This window comes from Episyrphus balteatus, chromosome 1 (genome assembly GCF_945859705.1).
Source record: "Episyrphus balteatus chromosome 1, idEpiBalt1.1, whole genome shotgun sequence".
In the NCBI taxonomy this organism is placed as follows: domain Eukaryota; kingdom Metazoa; phylum Arthropoda; class Insecta; order Diptera; family Syrphidae; genus Episyrphus; species Episyrphus balteatus.
The window spans coordinates 68688130-68711322 of record NC_079134.1 but is presented as its reverse complement, the minus strand read 5'-3'; the positions used below and the strand labels follow the sequence as shown (position 1 = coordinate 68711322).

Here is a 23193-nt window from a genome sequence, read left to right as displayed (position 1 = left end):
TGCATTAAATTGAAAACCGTAAAGATTTGGGATGAACAAGTTACTAAATTCTGAGAGCCCTAAAGTTGGCCTATCAGCATATTTCGTTTGATCCATTACTTTTGGGACACCCTGTATAAATAAAAGTTTTCTTATCCTCAGAAGTCGTATTAGTCTAGGTGATTTAGTAGTTGCCTCTTACTCGGGTGTCCGAAGTTCGATTCCAGAAATGGAAATTGTTTTTTTTTGTTTTTATTTTCTCAATAATCGTCAATAATCGTCAATTAATAAACGATAGCTAAATAGGTCTCGTTTTTGGAGAATTATTCGTTTTTGGATGCAATATTTGAATTTTTAAAGTGTTTTTTTTGATTTATTCCAATCACCGATTAATTTGCAAACTCCACAACCAAAAAAAAAATATTAATGATTAATTTCTACAAATAACCATAATGTAAGAATAAATTATTTTATTATGTGCATCGAAAAACTATTCGTTTTTTAATACAAGATATAGGCGGAATGTATGTTGAACGGCGGCCGTTGTTTAAATTAAAAGTTTCTTATACTAAAACGAACGCTTCTTTGGATAGGCGAAAGTTTTGAAAAAATCTGTGAGAATTATTATCAAAATGGTCATGTACACTTACATATGCGATGGAAGAGACAAAGGATTTGATTTGTCTCTAAGTTGCCTTCTTAATCGTATCGTACCTATATAAATTTTCATTTTCCAAAAATAGTGCGTTTAAACGTCTAAAAATTTTGCTATAGCTGGGTCAATATGAATTTTTTTAATGACCCAAAAGTCAAAACTTACATACATATGTTACACATATTAAAATAATTTACTCTAACATTATTGTTATTTGTAGAAATTAATCATTAATATTTTTTTTTTGGTTATGGAGTTTGCAAATTAATCGGTGATTGGAATAAATCAATAAACACCTTAAAAAAATCAAATATTGCATCCAAAAACGAATAAATTCTCCAAAAACGAGACCTATTTAGCTATCGTTTATTAATTGACGATTATTGAGAAAATAAAAAAAAAAAAAAAAACAATTTCCATTTCTGGAATCGAACCTTGGACACCCGAGTAAAAGGCAACTACTAAATCACCTAGACTAATACGACTCCTGAGGATAAGAAAACTTTTATTTATATAAACTATTTAGGAAATATTGAATCAGAAATGACTTAAAATAGCTTTTAAGATTCTCAAACTGTAAAACGATTATCATCGATTCGATTATCGTTTTCAAAATTACGGAATGACCCCCCAGGCATATTGTGGAACGAAATACAGGACGGCTGAATTTTTCAAATCCGAAAGAGGGGTATTAGAAAAGCTTTAAGTCCTGGTTTTCGGGACTGCAACCCCCTGGCGAAATCCGCCATTTTGAAAAACGCGAATCTATCTATATGTCTAAAACTATTGGTCCTAGAGAAATGGTTATCAGATCAAAGTTCTTGGAAATTTAATTATCTTTTTCTTTGTGATATGTTGTTGAGGTTATGTTGTTTTTTTTTTGTTTTTGCTTTTTTTAAACTTTGTATTATTCCCGGTAACAGTTACATAATTTCTTAAACAGTAAAAGCTATAGACCATCAAATTTCAAATAATTTCTTATATTTTTTAAAGTCATGCGTTGTACGATTCGAAAGTTATTGATCTGAAAACTATAGTTTTAGTACAGGAAATTTAGTAAAAAACAGGAATTTTGTGGAACGAAATATAGGAACTCTGTTTTTTTTTTCAAATCTGAAAGAAGGGTATTAGAAAAGCTTAAGTCCTGGTTTTCGAGACGCCAACCCCCTGGCGAAAACCGCCATTTTGAAAAACGCGAATCGGTCTATATCTACTTAACTATTGGTTTGACTGAATAAGTTACTTAACCAAAGTTATAGGTAGTATAAATATCTTTTCTTGTGCATTCACAGTTTTTCATCGAGAACAACACTTTTGAGGTTATTTCGTTTTATTTTTTATTTTTTCGGTTTTTTTAATTTTTCTCAGTCCTTATGATAGTTACATAATTTTTTAGCATCATGAAAGTTGGATGTTTGACTTAAAACAAAATATTTATACCACATTATTGTAAGTTTTAACATTATTTTTTGTTCTTTTAATATTAAATTAATATTTAGAGGAAATTGCCCGACCCACCTTAATAATGGGAAACACACTCCCACTCATATCATATTTTTCTTGTTTTTACATAACGTACACGATAAAGCCTTCTTTTCATACCTTATGGAAAAACATATAAGTATATTGTTTGAAGATATTGAGAGGAATTACTCTTTAAAGTTCGGTATCTCTGGTTTGAAAAGTCATATAATCTTCAAAAGTATACCAAATTAATGGAAATTTGATGCTCTACAACTTTTGTGATGATAAAAATTTATGTTACTATCATAGTGACTAAGAAAAATTAAAAAAACAAAGAAAAAATAAAACGACATAACCTTAAAAGTGTTGTCCTCGCTGAAAAACAGTGAATGCACAAGAAAATTTAATTATATTAACTATAACTTTGGTTGAGTAACTTATTCGGTCAAGCCAGTAGTTAAGTAGATATTAGTCCGGTCAATTTAGACATCCGAGGTTACATTAATTCCCAGCAAGCTGAAAATTGGTAGGATTGTTGGAAACACCATCATAACTTAAATCTAAAAAGTCCTCATCGATCCGAGGTCTGGAAAAAAATTTACGGGGGGGTCAAAGGTCACAAAAACTGGTTTTTCACGATTTTCAGCAAAACGGTTAGTCTTATCAAAAAATTTTCAATCCAAGAATTGTAGACCAGATTATTCTATATAAAAAGTGTCATGACACTTTTTTTCCTAAGACCCACCGTTTCTTAGGTATAACGATTCAAAAAGTTGAAGTTGAGTTGTAATCGTCATAATCAGGCCTATTCTAAAAAAAAACTCCTAACTGAAAAGTTCCTGAAATTTCATTATTTTTTTACTTGAATTTCGTTCTTCAATGGTTAAGAATATGGGAAAGCAAAAAAAAAATGGAAATTTTCGCCATTTTTCCGATTGGGGCCGTTCTCCCGAAACCATTTCCCTGGGAATTTTTGTTTAGAATATGTCTGAATATATACAGGGTGTGCAATAGAGAATGGACAACCCTAAAACGTCTGATAGCTACACTTATGACTGTTCTAAAAACAGAAAGAAAAAAGTTCTATCGCAAATAGTTCATAAAATATTGGCTTTTTTTCGTTCAGTGTATTTTAAATTTTATCATCTTATGTTTTCGTTCACTACAACCACGAATGAATGAATTTTATTTATTTCTTTTTTTTATAATTTTCTACAATAATTGTATGAGTACAAAAATGCTTTAAAAACTGCATAGCTATTGCATATTTTCGTAAAAAAAATTTTGAAATCTATTTTTTGATGCAAAATGTAAAAAAAGTATTTTATGAAAAATTTTAAACACCTGTGGTAAAAAATAAATCTATAGAAACCTAAGTGGCCAACTTTCTTAAAAATATTCTCGTCTAAGGGGAATAAGGAAGTAAAAAATAATGAAATTTCAGGAACTTTTCAATTAGGAGTTTTTTTTTAGAATAGGCCTGATTATGACGATTACAACTCAACTTCAACTTTTTGAATCGTTATACCTAAGAAACGGTGGGTCTTAGGAAAAAAAGTGTCATGCCACTTTTTATATAGAATAATCTGGTCTACAATTCTTGGATTGAAATTTTTTTGATAAGACTAACCGTTTTGCTGAAAATCGTGAAAAACCAGTTTTTATGACCTTTGACCCCCCGTAAATTTTTTTCCAGACCTCGGATCGATAAGGACTTTTCAGATTTAATTTATGATGGTGTTTCCAACAATCCTACCAATTTTCAGCTTCCTGGGAATTAATGTAACCTCACCCCCTCATTTTAGTCTAATTTGACCGGTCTATATAGACCAATTCGGGTTTTTCAAAATGGTGGATTTCGCCAGGGGGTTGGCGTCCCGAAAACCAGGACTTAAGCTTTTCTAATACCCTTCTCTCATATTTGAAAAAATCAGCCGTCCTGTATTTCGTTCCACGAAAAAGTCTATCTTTCCTGTACTAGATGAAAAACAAATTATTTATCAAAATAAATGTGTACTTTTAATAAATAAATACTTTTAAATAAAAAATTACTACGTAATCTAATAAAATACTTACTTTTTATTTTTGCTTCAGCTCTCCGCTGAATAGCTCCTCTTATCGATCAGACATTCACACTGAATGGCTTGGGGACGCCGCCGCCGCACAGTGGGACGACCCATAGCAATAAATAAAAAAATCGAATGTTATTGCGGTACTTTTGAGTGATTGGTAAGTCATCCCAAATATATTAAGGTTCTAACTGCATCAAAATTATTTGCATTGACTCATTAGTGTAAAAGTAATAGAGCGGCAAACATTGTCAAATTTAATTTTTTTTTCGTGGTAAAAAATCAGGTGTTTTTAATTGTATTTTCTATAACTCCTAAAATTTTGTGTGCGGTAAAAAATTAATTTAATAATGGATAATAACACTTATCAAGGTATTTTAATTAATATTTAATAACAAGAATATTTTTGTTTTGTTGTGTTTTTTTTTATTCGTGATTTTTCAAGTGTGGATAAAAAAAAAAAAATAAAAAATTTTTTTGACTTTAAGTTAGATTTTCTTTTTTACACCTAAAAGGCTTTCTGGGGTTTTAATGGTTTTAGACTCAGTAAAGTGTCCTCTAACGGAATCAAAAAAAAAAAACTTGCCCCATTTTGCCCCCAGTACTCAAAATCATGTTTTTTAGGTGCAACCCCCTGTATCAAAAATGGCCAAATTTTAGAAACTTGGCTGGATAGTGCCAGAACAAGCAAATTTGATAACGTTTGCCTAAGAATACAACAACTCCTTGGTTTAGAAGAGTCCACAGGAGAGCTGGAAATGCAAATAAAGGAAGTTGCTAAATTTTATTGCCTCAGGGTAAAGCAGAAGTGGGAACAGTCTTCCAGAACACTAAATCGGTTCATGAGTGCTAACGAATCATGGCTGGATTCTTATCTTAATATACCTAAGGCTATACTTGATTGCGTAAGTGATAACATCAGTTTAAAACAAGAAATACTTCTCAAACCAGTATTATCTATAAAATTTAATATATGTTCTTTCTTTGTTTCTAAGTGTCTTTCTTGTGTCAGTATCTTGTGTTGTCACAGCCAATAGTCTCAATCGCTCCAGTACTGTTAAGTGTCTGTACTTCGTTCATTTATGTACGTTGACTGTGTAAATGGTAAAAGTAATTATGAAGTTTAACCACTTTAATAAAAAATGCTTGGATTAAAATAAATCAAAAAATAAAAAAAATAAAAAAAATTCATACATTTTTTTTAAACATTTATAAATTATAGTGTAATCAAAACATGCCAAGTACGAGCAAGGGAAGGCCAAATAAAAGCTTTGAAATGTGTAGTGATCGCACCAAAAAACGCCGAGTTCAAGAACTTGTTTCACAACACATTCCAGAGGAGTTGGAATATGCGGCAAAAATGACTGGTCGTCCTTCAGGTATAAATGACAAAACCTTGTCACTACAGCAAACCCTAGCACTTTACTTGGACTTGGATTTGTCAAAAAGAAAATATGCTTTACTTCGGTCTGTGGTTAACAGTATACATAAGGATTTCTTTCCAAGTTACTATAAATTGCAAAAATATAAGTCCGACATATTGCCAGAAGTTGCTGTTGTTTCAGAAACTATGGCGGACGTTAATTTGCAATCCTTGCTTGATAAAACTTCGAAAAGTATACTGAACGTAGTAAACGAAACTGAAGGAGCATTGGAAAAAACAAGCCAAAGCCAAACCTTTAATTTAGTTTGTAAATGGGGTTTTGATGGAAGTTCTGGACACAGCAACTATAAACAAATTTTTGAGAATAGTCGAACCGATACAGACAGCTTCTTATTTGTCACAGCTCTAGTGCCTCTTAAACTGTTGGATTCTGTAAATGAAAAAGAAATTTGGGTAAATTCTCGACCAGGTTCGACCCTATTCTGCAGACCGATAAAATTAATTTTTGCAAAAGAAAATAGTGCGCTCATTAGATCTGAGCAAAGCAAAATGGAAAAGGCTATTTCAGAGCTTGTACGCTATGAAGCTTCAATTGATGGCAAACACATTTCGGTTTCATATAGAATGTTGTTGACAATGCTTGATGGGAGTGCGATAAATGCATTAAGTGGAGCGAACGCAGCTCAAAACTGTTACATTTGTGGAGCGAAACCTTCTCAAATGAATTTATTAACCATTGCGGAACGAACACCAAATGCCGAAAATTACAAATACGGCATGTCATCTCTTCATTCCTGGATAAGGTGCTTCGAATGTTTGCTCCACATCGCATATAGACTACCACTCCAAGTTTGGGCAGTTCGTGGAGAAGAGAATAAAATAATATTCGAGGAAAGGAAAAAACAGATCCAACAAAATTTTAGAGAAAGAATGGGGCTCCTTGTCGACATTCCTAAGCCAGGATATGGGACTACCAATGATGGGAATACTGCGAGGAAATTTTTCGCAAATCCAGAGCTTAGCTCTGAAATTACTGGTGTTGACAAGGACCTGATTTTCAATTTTGGAATTGTTTTACGAACAATCGCATGTGGTCGTCAAATAAACATTCAAAATTTTGTGAAGCTGCTTGAAGAAACAAAGAGCATTTATTTAAGAAAATACAATTGGTACTACATGCCAAGCAGCGCACATAGGAGTATTCTGGTCGAAAAGCTGGACAAAAGTCGATTTTCTAAAAATCAAAATTTTGAATTAAAGTTTTTACAAAGCGGATGCTAAATATACATGGGATCATACAATGGACTTCTTTTTTTTTGTGGTAAAGTGTTTGGTGTGTCAAAACAAGTTCAAAGTCAGCTGTTTATTTTCTGGAATTTTTTTTGTAATTTTTGCTGATTTGGTGAGTATATTTAGAGATTGATTGTGAGCAAGTGTGCTTTTAAACATTAAATTTTCATATGAAAAATACAATTGCAGGTATTGAATAATAATTAAAGAGTAGTTATGGAAATATTAATTTTTTTTTGTTTGAGTAAATGACAGTGGGAAAAGAGTCTGCCACATATAGATATTTTTATTTACTTTTTTTTAAAGTCTAAGTGTTTTGTTATAGTATTCCCTCCTATTCTGCTTCGATACATAGATTTATGATAACTTTGACTATTCTTTAAATTTAATATCAAAAAATTGGGTGCGATTTTTTGCGATTAACAAAATAATTTGCGAGTGAAATTTTCACTATTAGAAAAATCACTCATACGCCCTACGTTTAATTTTAACTGGTTGTTAACATTTTCCAGAAATTTTTTTTATTGATATTAATACATTTGGATTCACTAAGCCTAAAAATCACAATGGTTCCATTCTAGAAGGTCTAATATTTTAGATTTTAATTTTTTTACATTTTGGGTGTATTAAATTTCATACTATTTTTTTTAGTTTTTCTTCTCACAAGCGTTTTCAAAGTTTTGCTGAAAAAAAATTATTTCCTTGCATAAATAATAATTTTTAGCAAAAATAATTACTTTTACTTCAAAAACTAATTTTGTCCAGGTTTTTGATCGAAATACTCCTATGTGCAGCGTGCACAAACTTCTGATTCATGGGAAGGATATAATAAGTTTTTTCGAACTACCAATTGGTGTCCTTTCAGAAGAAGCCTTAGAAGCAAGCCATAAGGAAATACGAAAAGCTAGATTAGATCACACCAGAAAAACGTCGAGAAATCATACTATGACAGATTTAGTTAATCATTTACTGATTTCATCTGATCCGCAGTTGTCACATTTCCGGTCAAAAAACCCACACATATCAAGTTATGATCGAGATATATGCCAATATTTAGTAACCAATGATACGGATCTTAGTTTTACAGCAGAACTTAACCCGGGCGAATTAAGTTATAACTCCGAAATGGAAACCGAATAAAATGCTTGTATCTTTATTTTGTTATTTTTTTTTTTTTTGTTTTTATATGTTACATATTATGTTAATATCAATGTTATTGTTAGGTCTACTTTTCATAAATATAAATTAATTAAAAGAAGAGAAAAAATAATAATAAGAATAAAATCCCAAAAAAAAGTTCGCTGCTCAGCTCTTTTAATTAAATGAAAATGATTTTCCTTGCTAAAACTTTTTCAATGATTAGGTTTTCATGTTTCATTTGTAGATTTAGGTGTAAATAGACGTCTTAATGCGACTTTGCGTGGTTTCAATCTCTTAAACATAAGATATAAGAAATGCCGATTTTCCCATAGAGTCGTCCCACTGTGCGCCGGCTACATCATTTAACGAAAGAAATTCTTTCGTTCTACGTATCAACAAGTAGTGGTCTCACTTTATTTTACGTGTTCTTTAAAATTTAAGGGTGAACTATGTGCACAGAGCACAGTTAATACACAAAAGGTAATATCTTTTAAATATATGTATTGTAAGAATATTGACAATCACAGTAAAAAAAATTTACTTAAAATTTGCTTTCATGTTGAAAGCACAAACAACCGATAAAACGACACCAAAAAATAAGAACTAAAAGGGTTTTCACATTTAACAACATTTACATCTCCTTGTGTCGTTAACTACTGTTCACATTGATACGAACGGTTGTTCAACCGAGATAAATGTTTGTGTGAGCAAGAAAACTTTCAAAATGAGAACAAAAAACAAAACACAAAACTACTTATTATGTACAAAAAAAAAAAAAAAAATACACTAGGTAATAAGCCCCGTCTTATTTGATTCCCCAACTTGGTTAAAAAAAATGATATTTCGACACCTGTCAAATGTGGTCTCAAAACATTTTATTCTCATACTCATAAAAAGGGTTATTTTGAAACCTGCAAACTGAATAAAATTATTACTTTAGTAAAAAGTTAAATGATATGAAAATCTTGTTCATAATTTGAAACACTTTTTAAAAGTGTGATCACTGCACCACGCAAGTTGCCCTTCGTTAAGTTTTGATTAACTATAAATTGAATTAATGAACGGTTCATTAAATCAATGAACACGTTCATTAAATCTATGAACACGTTCACTAAATCTATGAACACAGTCATTAAATTCATGAACACGCTCACTTCCACAATAAATGTATTCGTTAAATGATATGAAAACCTTGTTCATAATTTGATACACTTTTTAAAAGTGTGATCACTGCAACATGCAAGTTGCCCTTCGTTAAGTTTTGATTAACTATACATTGAATTAATGAACGGTTCATTAAATCAATGAACACGTTCATTAAATCAATGAACATGTTCATTAAATCAATGAACACGTTCATTAAATCTATGAACATGTTTATTAAATTCATGAACAAGCTCACTTCGACAATAAATGTATTCGTTAAATATGAATCTTAACGAATAATTGAAATAATGAATGGTTCATAAAAATAATGAATGGTTTATTAAGTTTTGGCGCCTTTATAAAAAGAAGAAAATAGGATTTATTTTATTTTCGTCATATCTTTTCTATTTTTGCTTTTATTGAAAAATTGTCAGATTTAATAGTTGTAGATCTTCTTATTTTCGACAGAATATATTATATAATTATGCTATTAATCTATCACCACTAACCAATTTGTCTAGTTTCACTGACCTTGGGATAGTATTGGACTCAAAATTAACTTTTACTGACCATTTTGACTACATTATTAAAAAAGCTAACATGACTCTTGGTTTTATCAAAAGATTTGCTCGGGAATTTCGTGACCCTTACGTTTTAAAAACTCTTTATGTCTCATTCGTAAGATCCATTTTAGAATATGGTTGCGTTATATGGGCGCCATATTATGCGGTTCATATAAATAGATTGGAGTCCGTTCAAAGAAGATTTATGAGATTTTGCTTAAGATTTCTACCATGGTCAAATCGAATTAACTTGCCACCTTACGCTCAACGTATTAATCTAATAAATCTTCCATTTCTTACCAGTCACAGAGCGTATCTACAATTTTGTTTTATTGTCGGGATAATAAATGGATCGATTTCAGCTCCATCGATCCTCTGTCGATTAAATTTCATTGCTAGTCAGTATAGCTTGAGAAGGCAGTTGCCAATTTCTAACATTTTCAGTAGATCAAACTACGGTGCTAATAGCCCTTTAAATCTTTTAATCAATATTTACAATAAAAATTCAAATATAAATAACTCCAGCATTGAAAATATAAAATCACTTAACTTTAAAAAAATATTTTTTATTCAAAATAACCCATAATGTACATTATATGTAAGTTTTTCTTTTAGTTTTGTAATAATATAATACCTATAAATGTAATTTTAATTTTAAGAAAATGTACTTGTGTATATCGTTAGTATTTAACGAATAAACTTTGAAACTTAAATAAGTTTTTTTTTATTTTCGCTTTTGTTTAGAAGTAATGGCGACTTTTGTGAAATAAAACACCTCGCAAACAAAAAGACATGAAATTTTTTCTTTTTTCGTCATATCTTTTCTATTTTTGCTTTTTTTGAAAAATTGTCATGTATAAAAGTAGTAGATTTTCTAATTTCCGACAGAATATATTAAATAAGTTTTTTTGATTTTCGCTTTTGTTTAGAAGTAATAGCGACTTTTGTAAAATAAAACATCTCACAAACATTGAATTAGTGAATGTGTATTGATTCTAATGAATGGTGTTCATTGTTTTAACGAACAGATTCATAGAAAATTATGAATCTTTCACTAAAAAGTCTATCGGATATTTATGAACGGCTATTCATTGAATTAATGAATGGTTCATTGATTTTAATGAATGGCGTTCATTGTTTTAACGAACAGGTTCATAGAATCTTTTATCAAAAAGTGTATCGGATATTTATGAACGGCTGTTCATTGAATTAATGAATGGTTCATTGATTTTAATGAATGGCGTTCATTGTTTTAACGAACAGGTTCATAGAATCTTTTATCAAAAAGTGTATCGGATATTTATGAATGGCTGTTCATTGAATTAATGAATGGTTCATTGATTTTAATGAATGGCGTTCATTGTTTTAACGAAATGTTCATAGAATCTTTTATCAAAATGTGTATCGGATATTTGTGAACGCCTATTCATTGAATTTATGAATGGTTCATTGATTTTAATGAATGGCGTTCATTGTTTTAACGAACAGGTTCATAGAATCTTTTATCAAAATGTGTATCGGATATTTGTGAACGGCTGTTCATTGAATTTATGAATGGTTCATTGATTTTAATGAATGGCGTTCATTGTTTTAACGAACAGGTTCATAGAATCTTTTATCAAAAAGTGTATCGGATATTTATGAACGGCTGTTCATTGAATTAATGAATGGTTCATTGATTTTAATGAATGGCGTTCATTGTTTTAACGAACAGGTTCATAGAATCTTTTATCAAAAAGTGTATGGGATATTTATGAACGGCTGTTCATTGAATTAATAAATGGTTCATCCATTTTAATGAATGGCGTTCATTGTTTTAACGAACAGGTTCATAGAATCTTTTATCAAAAAGTGTTTCGGATATTTATGAACGGCTGTTCATTGAATTTATGAATGGTTCATTGATTTTAATGAATGGCGTTCATTGTTTTAACACACAGGTTCATAGGGATAATGAACAGGTTCATAAATTTTTTTTATGAACGGCTAAAAAAAATTGAATTAATGAACGATCATTGATTTTAATGAATGGTATTCATTGTCTTAATGTACAGGTTCATTAATTCAATGAATAACCGTTCATAAAAAAAATTAAGACAAAAACGGATTTTAATGAACAAGATTAATGAACGTTTGTCGGTTCATAATTTTATTTTTAATGAATAGTTCATTGAATTAAGGGATGGTGCATTAATTCCGTGAACCGTACATTAATTTCAAGTTAATGAACGCCGTTCATAAATTTTATGTACAATTTTTGGTTCAGTGTAGAAGCAAAGAAAGGCTTCTTAGAGGGCTACTAAGAGTTCTGACGAACACTTGTATATTTAAGTTAGAAAATGCCTCCTTAAGAACAACTTCTATTTATCAAAGGAAGGCATTACTAAGACTTGTTTGAAGAGGTTCATCAAATATACGAAACAAAATATCAACACTTGTTTAAAAAAAACTATTGCTGTTGTAAGTTTAATCTGTTAGGATTCAACAGCGTAAAAAAAAGTTTGTCATTCTAGTTAAAGTGAAAATATACCTTTAATAAATACATATAAGGAGAGCGTCATAGCAAAAGGAAATTACAAATCGGAAAAATATAAACTTTAAAATTAATTTATTGTTTAAAACAAAATACAAAACATCGAAATTCATGACAGGAACGACAAAAAGAATAATTTTTTTTTCTTCAATACACTCTAAATTTAAGTTACATATATGCTTATTAGAATAATTTTTTTTCATGTGGCGTGGTAGACATTATAAAAACTGGTTTGGATTTTCATGAAAGATTTTTGGAGTGTGTAGGTACAGTGGCGGTCAAAAAAATAGCAGTGCATCGAAAAATATTTCAAATAAAATATAAAACATAAAAAGAGTTTCGATAATGGATTTATTTTTTAGTAAAACAATTTTAGATACATTCTAGATTAATTTTGAGTATGAATGAAATTTAATTTATTGCTAATAGCTAAGCAATAATCCAAAAACAAAATAAACCTAAAAATTAAGCGGTCAAAATAATAGCAGTGATTTTCTTTTTCTAGTAAATTTAAATAAAACAAAGGCACAAAAAGTTCAAATAAACGGTATTTTTATAATCTTTGAACAACAACAACATCTTGAAGGTGCTACCACCAAGTGTTTTATGGCTAGAGTTACAGTACTGTTTCACGGACGCCAATCCGATCATCAGACTCCTTTATTCCATTTTGTATGTGGTGCTTAGTCTAGTAATTTTTCATTTAATTTGAAAAACTTTTTCCGTCACACTTGAGTATTGAACCTAGACCAAGCGAGTTCAGAAGCCAGTACACTACGCACTGCGCTACCTCTCCCACATGATTAGCTTCACCCAATTGTAGGCTTTATAGTTTATCAACATTCAAATGAATAGACTTAGCATTTTTACTAGCTCTTTCAAGTATGTATATTGTTATTCGGCTCTTTCATGTTTTTCTCCATACACTAAGGCATAGCAACAATTCGTTGCATATACGAAAGGAGGAAAGTAGTTAGAAAGATTTTTATGCGCGGGCCCTGATTATTTTTCATCATTAAGTTTCAGTTTTTCTGTATGTTTACATACTTGCAGTGACTGCTTTTTATTCCGTCAATTACATTATAATCTTTGAACAACAACAACAACATCTTGAAGGTGCTACCACCAAGTGTTTTATGGCTAGAGTTACAGTACTGTTTCACGGACGCCAATCCGATCATCATACTCCTTTATTCCATTTTGTATGTGGTGCTTAGTCTAGTAATTTTTCATTTAATTTGAAAAACTTTTTCCGTCACACTTGAGTATTGAACCTAGACCAAGCGAGTTCAGAAGCCAGTACACTACGCACTGCGCTACCTCTCCCACATGATTAGCTTCACCCAATTGTAGGCTTTATAGTTTATCAACATTCAAATGAATAGACTTAGCATTTTTACTAGCTCTTTCAAGTATGTATATTGTTATTCGGCTCTTTCATGTTTTTCTCCATACACTAAGGCATAGCAACAATTCGTTGCATATACGAAAGGAGGAAAGTAGTTAGAAAGATTTTTAGGCGCGGGCCCTGATTTTCTCCAAATTCGTATACTGGACCCTGGAATATTCTCTGGACTGATGATAGCAAATTGATTCCGCATGGTGGCAAAGGGTCTCGGTAGTACTACCAAACACGAAATATAACCCTAGGTATAGCAGAAAAATTATAAACACGGAGGATCCAGTATAATGGTTTGGGGGAACTTGTCCTACTACGGACTTGGTCTATTATATTAGATTAAAACTAAAATAAACCAGCAGTAGTACCTGGATATCTTGTAAAACAGTATGCTGCTATACGTCGACTTCAAAATACCGCTTAAATGGGTCTTCCAACAAGATAATAACCCAAAATACTTCAGGAGAGCAGCCAAACAATGGTTTCAAAACATTAAGATTTAGCTTATGGAGTGGACTGCTTAGTCTTTGGACCTCGATCTTTTCTAGAATCATGGCGAATATATAAAAGAAGAAGTTTATAAAGCAAAACCCAAACATAACGGCAGTTATGGACCGTTGTTGAGCAGGTTTGGTGAGCTAAAACACCTCACAGATCTCAGCGACTTGTCGACCCCATAAATGGTTTTTGCCAAGCTTTAATTAAAAATAAAGGTCAAGGGAGCAAATGCTAGCTTTTGCCAAGTTAAATACCGTTTATTTGAACTTTTTGTGCCTTTGTTTCATTTAAATTTACTAGAAAAAGAAAATCACTGCTATTATTTTGACCGCTTAATTTTTAGGTTTATTTTGTTTTTGGATAATTGCTTAGCTATTAGCAATAAATTAAATTTCATTCATACTAAAAATTAATCTAGAATGTATCTGAAATAGTTTTACTAAAAAATAAATCCAACGTCGAAACTCTTTTTATGTTTTATGTTTTACATAAAATATTTTTCGATGCACTGCTATTTTTTTGACCGCAGCTGTACCAGAGAATCAAACGAGTCGAGTATTGTTTACAAACATCGAGTAGGGTAGAGTTGCCTATTTGCGACCGTCTCCAGTTTCCGGCCACCTTTGGGAAAATCGTTATAACTAGTGATTTCGTAGGCTTTATTCCAAAATTTTGCTCTTATGCTGTTCATTTATATGTAAGAACATCATAAGAGCGAAATTTTGGAATAAAGCCTACGAAATCACAAGTTATAACGTTTGACGACGAGACGGCCGAAATAGGCAAATCTACCCTACTTACTCGAAATAAAATGCACGACTGGGTCGCACGTACTTGCTCTTGTAGTTCAAAGCATCTTTATCTTAAATATCTATTGGAAATTTAAGATTTTGTGGAGAAAAAAAAATAAAAACAAAAAAAAAATCGAAAGTTAAAAAAATTCAATTTTTTAAATGTTTTTTGAAAAAAATTTTTTTTTTATTTTTTTTTGTTTACATTTTACATTTCAATACCTATGATGTCTGTAAATTTTGAAAAAATTGACTTATGCTTTGATGAAATATATGAACTTAAAAACATGTCAATTTTTGAGAAACGGCAACGCCATATTTCCGCTCTCGGCATTTTTTTGAGAAGAACTAAAAACGCAGTTTTGTTAGAATCAATAAGAGTACTGCGCACACCAAGTTTAAACGAAATCGTTAGAGCCGTTTTCGAGAAATTTGAAATACCTCGAAAACGTTATATGGGAGATATGCGTTAAATTGGAGATATTAAAAAAATAAAAAAAATGGTCCTAGGGAATTACGTAAAAATCATCTGTACCAAATTTCAAGCAAATCCATCCATCCGTTTAGGCCCTAGCTCCATGTACAGATGGACGCACAGACGCACAGACGCACACACGCACAGACCGACGGACGGCATGACGAAACCCACTTTTTTGATCTTCTCCATCATCGTAATGTTGGTTTTGATTAAAACCTCGATTTTTTTTTTCTACACGAAACCAATACTTGCCCTATAGAGCAAGTAAAAAACGATCTCGAACAAACAGAATCAACACAACTCAAATATGTTCCAGCTTTCCTGTTTACGAGTATGATGACTCGTAAGTAACCCTACATTTCAAACGAGTTCAAACGATCATTTTTCTGTTCGAGTGAAATCGAGTAAAAAAATCGTGAACAAAATGTTCATGATCAATGTGATCGAATTTACTCGAACTAGAAAGGAAATGTTCAAAGTTTTCGAGGGTGGTTTTTCTTATAGCATAAATAAAAATAGAATCAGTTTGGTACACAAAAGCAATTCACATTAGTTTTATTAAAATTAATTAATTTGAAAAGATAATGAAATGAAGAAAAACATATTAGAATAAAAATAAATAAAATACAGAAAAAAAAAAGAAAAATTTAATAAAACTTAATGTTAGATACAAAAAATTGAATAAATTAAATTAAGTTAAAAATTATGACACTTTTCATTCATATCATTCTGTTTTAACTATTTCCACTAATTAGTCTTTAATATTTTTTATATTGTTGCTTATGGTTGTTCCAGTGGGAAGCATGTCTTTCAGGTTAACATGTTCTCCGTATTTACCACCGATTTTTATACACTCTTTAACAAATGCCTGCATTCCAGAGCCTTCTACAGTAACCCTTTCATGCAGATTTGTAATTTCCCTAATGTACCTACCCGAAAAAATAGTAATTTGTTTTAAAAACAATCATCCCAAATCGCATTATTGCATATTTTTTAAGGATATGATTCTATTACGCACCTACCTGCACAAATTAACTGGGCATTCCTTACTACCACATTTGTATTGTTACCTAACGACTAATTACTTTTTTATTTACTCAGTCAATGATTAACCCTTTCTGAAACCACAATTGTAAAATTTAAATAACCTGCTTTAATTTCAGTTGTACCGCAAACAACCAACCATCAAAACCTAAAAAAAAACAAAACCAACTTCCATGGATCAAAACTGGGTTTTATGGGTTTTCTCATAGCAATAATAGTTTCTACAGCAATAAGTACCAAAAGAATTATCAAGATTGGTTTACTTAGTCCAATGTTAGGAGGTAACAAACACAAAAAAAAAGAATTAAAAAAAAAAAATACAGATGAATTGATTACCTCCTCCTTTTTGGAAGTCGGTAAAAAAGAAACTTGTTTTCATGTTGTTGTTATGGATGGCATTTGAGTTTTTTGTATATCAGAGAAATTTGTGTAACTACTATGATTGCTCAGCGGAAAAGTAGGTAGAGGTTAGAGGATGTGTTATATCTTACCTATATATGGTTTCTTTGGTTATAATGTACTTGACAGTATCTATGTGCACTGTGCAGTGTGTATAAAAATATGAGTAGGTAGATAGGTACACAGGATTGATTTTCATGTTCTTTAACTTTTTGTTTTTTCATACTTGAGAATTTTTTTCCACATTATTATGAATTCCATTTGTATCGGAAATTTTTTCTGACTTCGGATCAGAAATCGGCACAACAAATACCTTCAGAAAAGTATATTTTGATTCTTGTGAAAAAAAGTTGTAGGAAATTTAAAGTTTTACCAAAGTTAGGTTAGGTTAGGTTAGGTAGAAATGGCTGTCAGGAAAACGACTGACACACTTAGACCACTTATTGGTCCGTTGTGATACCATGATTTTGCAAGGAAATTCCTCACTAATTAAACCAGTTGGAGCTTTTAATGAAGCGGCGAAGGTTGAAGATGTCAGTATTTATTAGTTCACTAGTATCTTCTAAGAAATATTTTTCCAAGTATTTTTTACGTCTACTGGAAAGGGCAGGACATGAGCAGAGAAGATGTTGGATTGTTTCTTCTTCTTCCTCATCAAGGCAACTTCTACAGAAGTCGTTAGAGACTACGCCAAGTCTTATGGCGTGTCTACCTATGAGACAGTGTCCTGTTAAGACACATATTACAGAGCTGATATGCAATCTGCTTAGAGACAATAAATTTTTTGACCGTTTTGGATCTAGCCTAGGCCAGATCTGCTTGGTCTTTTGGCAAGTTATAATGTTTGAGATTTACCAAAGTTATTATAAGAACTTTTTCGCTCAGATGAACCTAAATTGAAAAAAAGTAAAACTCACTATCATCTCCAAAAATTTTACATCAATACCTAACTTTTTTTACAGAAACAATACAAAAAAATGTATAATAAAAAAAAATTAAAGAATAAGTTTTTTGAAAAACAAGATCGATTCTACGATAAACAGGAGCCGAGAAAATCACAAAAACGCATTTTCACGCACGCACGCGTGAGTGTAATATAATAAATAAACAATACAACCCAGAAATCAATCTATGCAAATCAATCATAGTGTACATGTCAAATGTCAAAACATATTTTTACACACCTAAAAACCAATGCACCCACATATCTAATCCTTTACCTATTTCACGGCACGAGCGAATATTACACAATGCAAAGAATTTCGCTGACACAAAAACATCCCAAAAACCCGCTTAGCCCCACGACTAAAATGCTTAAAGAGTTTATTTTGACACTTTTCCTTAACCCTTCAAACTAACTAAAAATTAAATTTTAGTAATTCCATTGGATTCTCCTAGATCAAATTTATTATTTTATTTTTGTTTCATCAAAACAATAATAAATGGTAAAGCGCTTTAACAACAAAGTGACGAAGCTTTTTTTCTAATAAAAAAAAATCTTATACACCTACATGATGAAAATACATTTTATCACTATAAAACATTAAAAAAGTTTATAAACAACGATGCCCCAACCAAAATTCTGATTCAATCGATTTCGACTCTTATAAAAATCGCAAAAGAAATGAAAAAAAGTTTCATAAGATTATCTTATAAACTGCAAAAGTTATACAACAATTAGTGAGCCATCTATCATTAAAATGCTATGGAAATAGCAATACGCGTTCTAATATCGAATACAAAAGTTTGAAAATTTTAATTCTTTCTTTCTTCTTTATTATTTCATATTACAAAAACATTTGCTTACATAAAAAATCTACAAAGCCTTTTTAGGCTTTTCTGCAGAAAGTTAATTTCATAAGTTATGTGTATAAACATAAAGTTATATTGAAAGGAAAAAAAAAAAGATTCATATTTTTAGTATAAGATTTTTAAATTAATTTTGATGGATAAGGTTTTTTTAAGAAGTTTCATTCTTAAGCTGTTTCCATTGATGTTTCGAAGCTCAATCGAAGACGATTGAAAATGCTTGGAAAGATAACCGATAGTGTTTGTCCGCCGTATGAATTTTTAAATCTTGGTGTTTGCAGGAATCCATGGGTTTTTCTGCTGGTATCATACAAATGGTTGATTGACTGTTTATTTCGTTCATCATAGCAGTATTCTTCAACTACGTTGAGTTCGAAAAGTTTTTTTACCTTCAGGAAGCCAAGTTCTCTATATCTAATGGGACATCGTCGTTTGTTTGATAGTTTGTACCATTTTTTGATTTTAATAAAATTTTTACAATTAGGTTTTGTATTTTTTGTAGGTCTTGCAAATAAGCAATGATTTAAATCGCGAAAATAGTGATATGCCTGGTGTCAATAACAATTTAACTGAAAATTCGGAAATGGAATTTATCTCAATCAATGACCCTTCATTAAATAATAATAATCCCGGACCTTCAAATAAAAATGATTCTAAAACCGCCGAGTTTGTTGTTGTGAGTAAAAAAAAAAAACCCCCAAAAAAGAAAAGAGAAATGAAAATTATTGGCACCGATACGTCAACAGATTTAAGTGCTATACCAAAAATAAAATGGCTTCATCTATCTCGTTTTGCTAACACAACTACTCCCGATGACATTATTAAATTCATATCTTCAAAAACAAACATTCCTACAGATTCATTTAAATGTTTTATGTTAGTAAAAAAGGATGCAAATGTTTCTGAACTTAAATTCGTTACATTTAAATTGAGTGTGTCACATGAACATTTATCAACAGTCATGGACTCTTCGCTCTGGCCCATTCATGTTCAAGTTAAATATTTTTTAACTCTGGACAGGAAAGAGAAAACGCAAACCATACAACCCGAGCCTCCGAGTCTCTTACATCAGCCATAATTTGCCAAACACCAACTTCACCATCGTCGGCATCATTAGGTGTGTTTTTTATTACCACCGGTCTTAACTGGACAAAAAAAACGCAGTCGGGGCTAAGCAATTTACATGTTAAATGCAACAACACTTTAGCCCCTTGGGCTTAGTTGTTAAGCCCGGAGAATTCTCTGGGCTTAACTTTTTGAAGAGTTTTAAATCTGTGCTACCAAACTATTTTTTTCATAAATTGTTTAGAATTTGTTTAAAATCGTGAAAACTCACGTTTGCAAGGACAAAATGTATTAAAATAGTTTTGCTAGCATACATTTTTGTATCTCTTTGTAAAACATACATGAAAAATACAAGAAAATGACGAAAGCGAAAAATATGACAACTCTAAATTTTTGTTGTGTCTGTTGTTTTCGGAACATTCAATATACAGTGCTGCCAAGATTTCAGGTTAAGCCCCGAGGCGTTTTTTTTGTCCAGTTAAGACCGGTGGTAATAAAAAACACACCTATTATCACCTTCATTATCACCTTCATTATCTTCGTCATCATCGCTATCTCCCATCACACCATTCTTAAGATCGACTCTTTCTGCTACTTCATACACACCTTCAACACCACCGCTATTATCGTTGCCGCCGCCACCGCCATCGCCACCGTCTCAGCCATCACCACCACCGTCACCATCGTCATCGTCATCAACAGAAACTTCCCAATGCAACAATGCATTACTCTTAACTAATGCTTCTGCTTCTCATTTGCCTTCTCATTCTGATTCATATAATTTCCTTGGTTATTATCAAAACATTGGTGGAATGCGCACAAAAATGCAACAATTGCTGCTATCGTCATCATCTGAGCAATTTGATTTCTTTGCTTTTACCGAGACATGGCTAACCAAGAATCACAACAATGCAGAGATGTTTAATAGTCATCAATACTCTGTGTTTCGTAAAGACAGATGTTCTGTATCCACTGGACTAGAAAGAGGAGGAGGGGTGCTGCTTGCTGTGCGCTCTTTATATGCCTGTACCGAATTAGCATTGCCAACATCAAATAATTCATCTTTTGACATTGATCAAATTATTATCAAGGTATCATTAAATTGTAAAAAAGATATTTTTCTAATAGTAAGTTATATTCCGCCAAAGAGCCATATAGATTTGTATAAAGAACATATAAATAACTGTATTTATTATATTTCTAAGCTTAATAATAATCAGCATGTCATTTTAGTAGGTGATTTTAACTTGCCGAATTTAAATTGGGTATTTGACTCTGATGAAGGTTTTCTAGTTCCTTTTAATGTAAATAATGAGTGTGATTCTTTATTTATTGATTCGCTTTTAACTGTTAATTTGATTCAAATGAACAATTGTAAAAATAGTTTAAATAGAACACTCGATTATTGTTTGAAGACATTAATTCTGGTCCGGATGAAATTCCACCTATTGTTTTGAAAAAATGTTCCGTCGCTCTATCTAGAGTTTTGTGTTTTGTCTTTAATAGTTCGTTAAAGTATGGTGTATTTTTGCCAGAATGGAAAACGTCCTTCGTTACTCCTATTCACAAATGTGGTCCAAAACAGGAAATCACAAACTACAGACCCATAAGTAAATTGTCCTCAATTCCTAAATTATTTGAGAAAATTGTTTGCGATAAATTGAATTTTATATTGAAAGAAACCATATCCCCGTACCAACACGGCTTTGTATCCGGTAGATCAACTTCCACTAACCTAACCATTTTCACGAATTGTATTCTCAATTCATTAGAAAAGGGTTACCAAGTGGACGTTATCTACACCGATTTTGCAAAGGCGTTTGATAGGGTGCATCATAAAATTTTATTGCAAAAATTAGAGAACATAGGTTTTCATTCCAACATGCTTCAATGGCTGACAGCTTATCTTACAGGACGCAGCCAGATGGTTTCAATTGATTCGATTATCTCTCATCCCTTTTCTGTAACTTCCGGCGTTCCACAAGGGAGTCATTTAGGTCCAATGCTGTTCCTTATTTTTATAAATGACCTTCCTGATGTCCTTACTAACTCAACGTGTCTTATGTTTGCGGACGATTTAAAATTTTTTAGACGTGTAAAAAATTTAACAGACTGTACGCTTCTCCAAAATGATGTTAAAAATCTTATCAACTGGTGCAATATAAACCAATTAGCCCTAAACATATCCAAATGTCAATGTTTTTCGTTTACTCGTCGTTTGTTACCTATCGTTTACGATTACAATATGCATAATCATGTCCTTGAAAGAGTTTCTATTAAAAAAGACCTTGGAGTAATTTTTGATTACAAGCTAAACTTTGTACATCACACAGAATTCATGGTGAACAAAGCCAACTCTATGTTGGGTTTTATTTTTCGTAATTCGTTTGGTCTTAGGGACCCATACACTCTAAAAGCCCTTTATGTTTCGTATGTTAGATCGGTCCTGGAATATTGCTGCGTAGTGTGGAATCCTCATTACAATGTTCATATTACAAGAATTGAAAATGTCCAAAAAAAATTTACAAGATTTGTAGTACACAAACTAGGCTGGAACATTGAAATGCCTTCGTATAACGTTAGATGTCAGCTTATTGGTATACAGTCATTAGAAAACCGCCGTAAGATGTTTGCTATAAATTTTGTCAGTGATATTTTATCATATCATATTGATTGTCCTTATTTGTTATCGCTGATAGATCTTTACGCTCCTTCTAGAGAACTAAGAATTCGAACCTTATTCCGCGAAAACGTTCATAGAGTAAATTATGCGTTTAATGAACCTATGACTCGCAGTGTTAGGGAGATTAATAATGTGTCAAATAATATAGATTTTAATTTCCATTTGAGTAGAAACTCATTCAAAAATATGTTAAATTTGTATTTTTTAACTAATTAAATAATGTAAATATATAATTTTATTTTTTTGTGTAGCTTTAATTTTATAATGATTCTATGTATAATTTTAAAAATTTCGTTAGTCTATTTGAGATTGTAAACTCTAATTGATATTAAATAAATAAATAAATAAATAAAAAGTCGCAGTCGTATTTCCCCACGCTAGTATTCCGTATCTTAGGACTGATTCTACCAATGAGTAATATACTTGTTGTACATGTGTAGAGGCTTAAACTGTTGAACGTTTTCTAAAAATTTGCCGCAATTGTCTTCAGTATTAAGAGAATTTTTGTTCGAGTTTTGATGAAGACATGTTGTTTCATGGCATTTTATTAAAATTTTTGTTTTTTGAATATGCGGTGGTCTGATATCCATTACCTTCGTCTTAGCAGTATTGATAGTTAAACCAAAATCGTGGCACCATCGGACTATTGAATCAAACTTTGCTTGCATGGTTATAGTTGCTCTTTCCAGATCTTTATGGCTAACTATAATCGCTGTATCATCTGCAAAAGCAAATCCTGTATAATACAGTCAAATAAGGGGTAAACCTAGGAATGAATGCTAATAGAAATTTTTTTTGCTCAAT

The 23193-nt window shown here is 31.4% G+C and overlaps 1 protein-coding gene across 8 annotated transcripts in view; it reads right to left on the bottom strand.

The window, feature by feature from the left end:
- The window catches only part of LOC129907618 (ATP-binding cassette subfamily G member 4), a 217799-nt gene that overhangs the window by 31851 nt on the left and 162755 nt on the right, over window positions 1–23193 (bottom strand). Inside the window, exon 10 of one of the 8 annotated variants that reach the window (XM_055983916.1) lies at window positions 250–23110. The exons of the other annotated variants lie outside the window; for them this stretch is intronic. Coding sequence (XP_055839891.1) covers window positions 22794–23110 — 317 coding nt within the window. The 3' untranslated portion in view covers window positions 250–22793. Of the gene's footprint in view, window positions 1–249; window positions 23111–23193 lie in introns of those variants that run through there. 8 annotated transcript variants of the gene reach the window in all.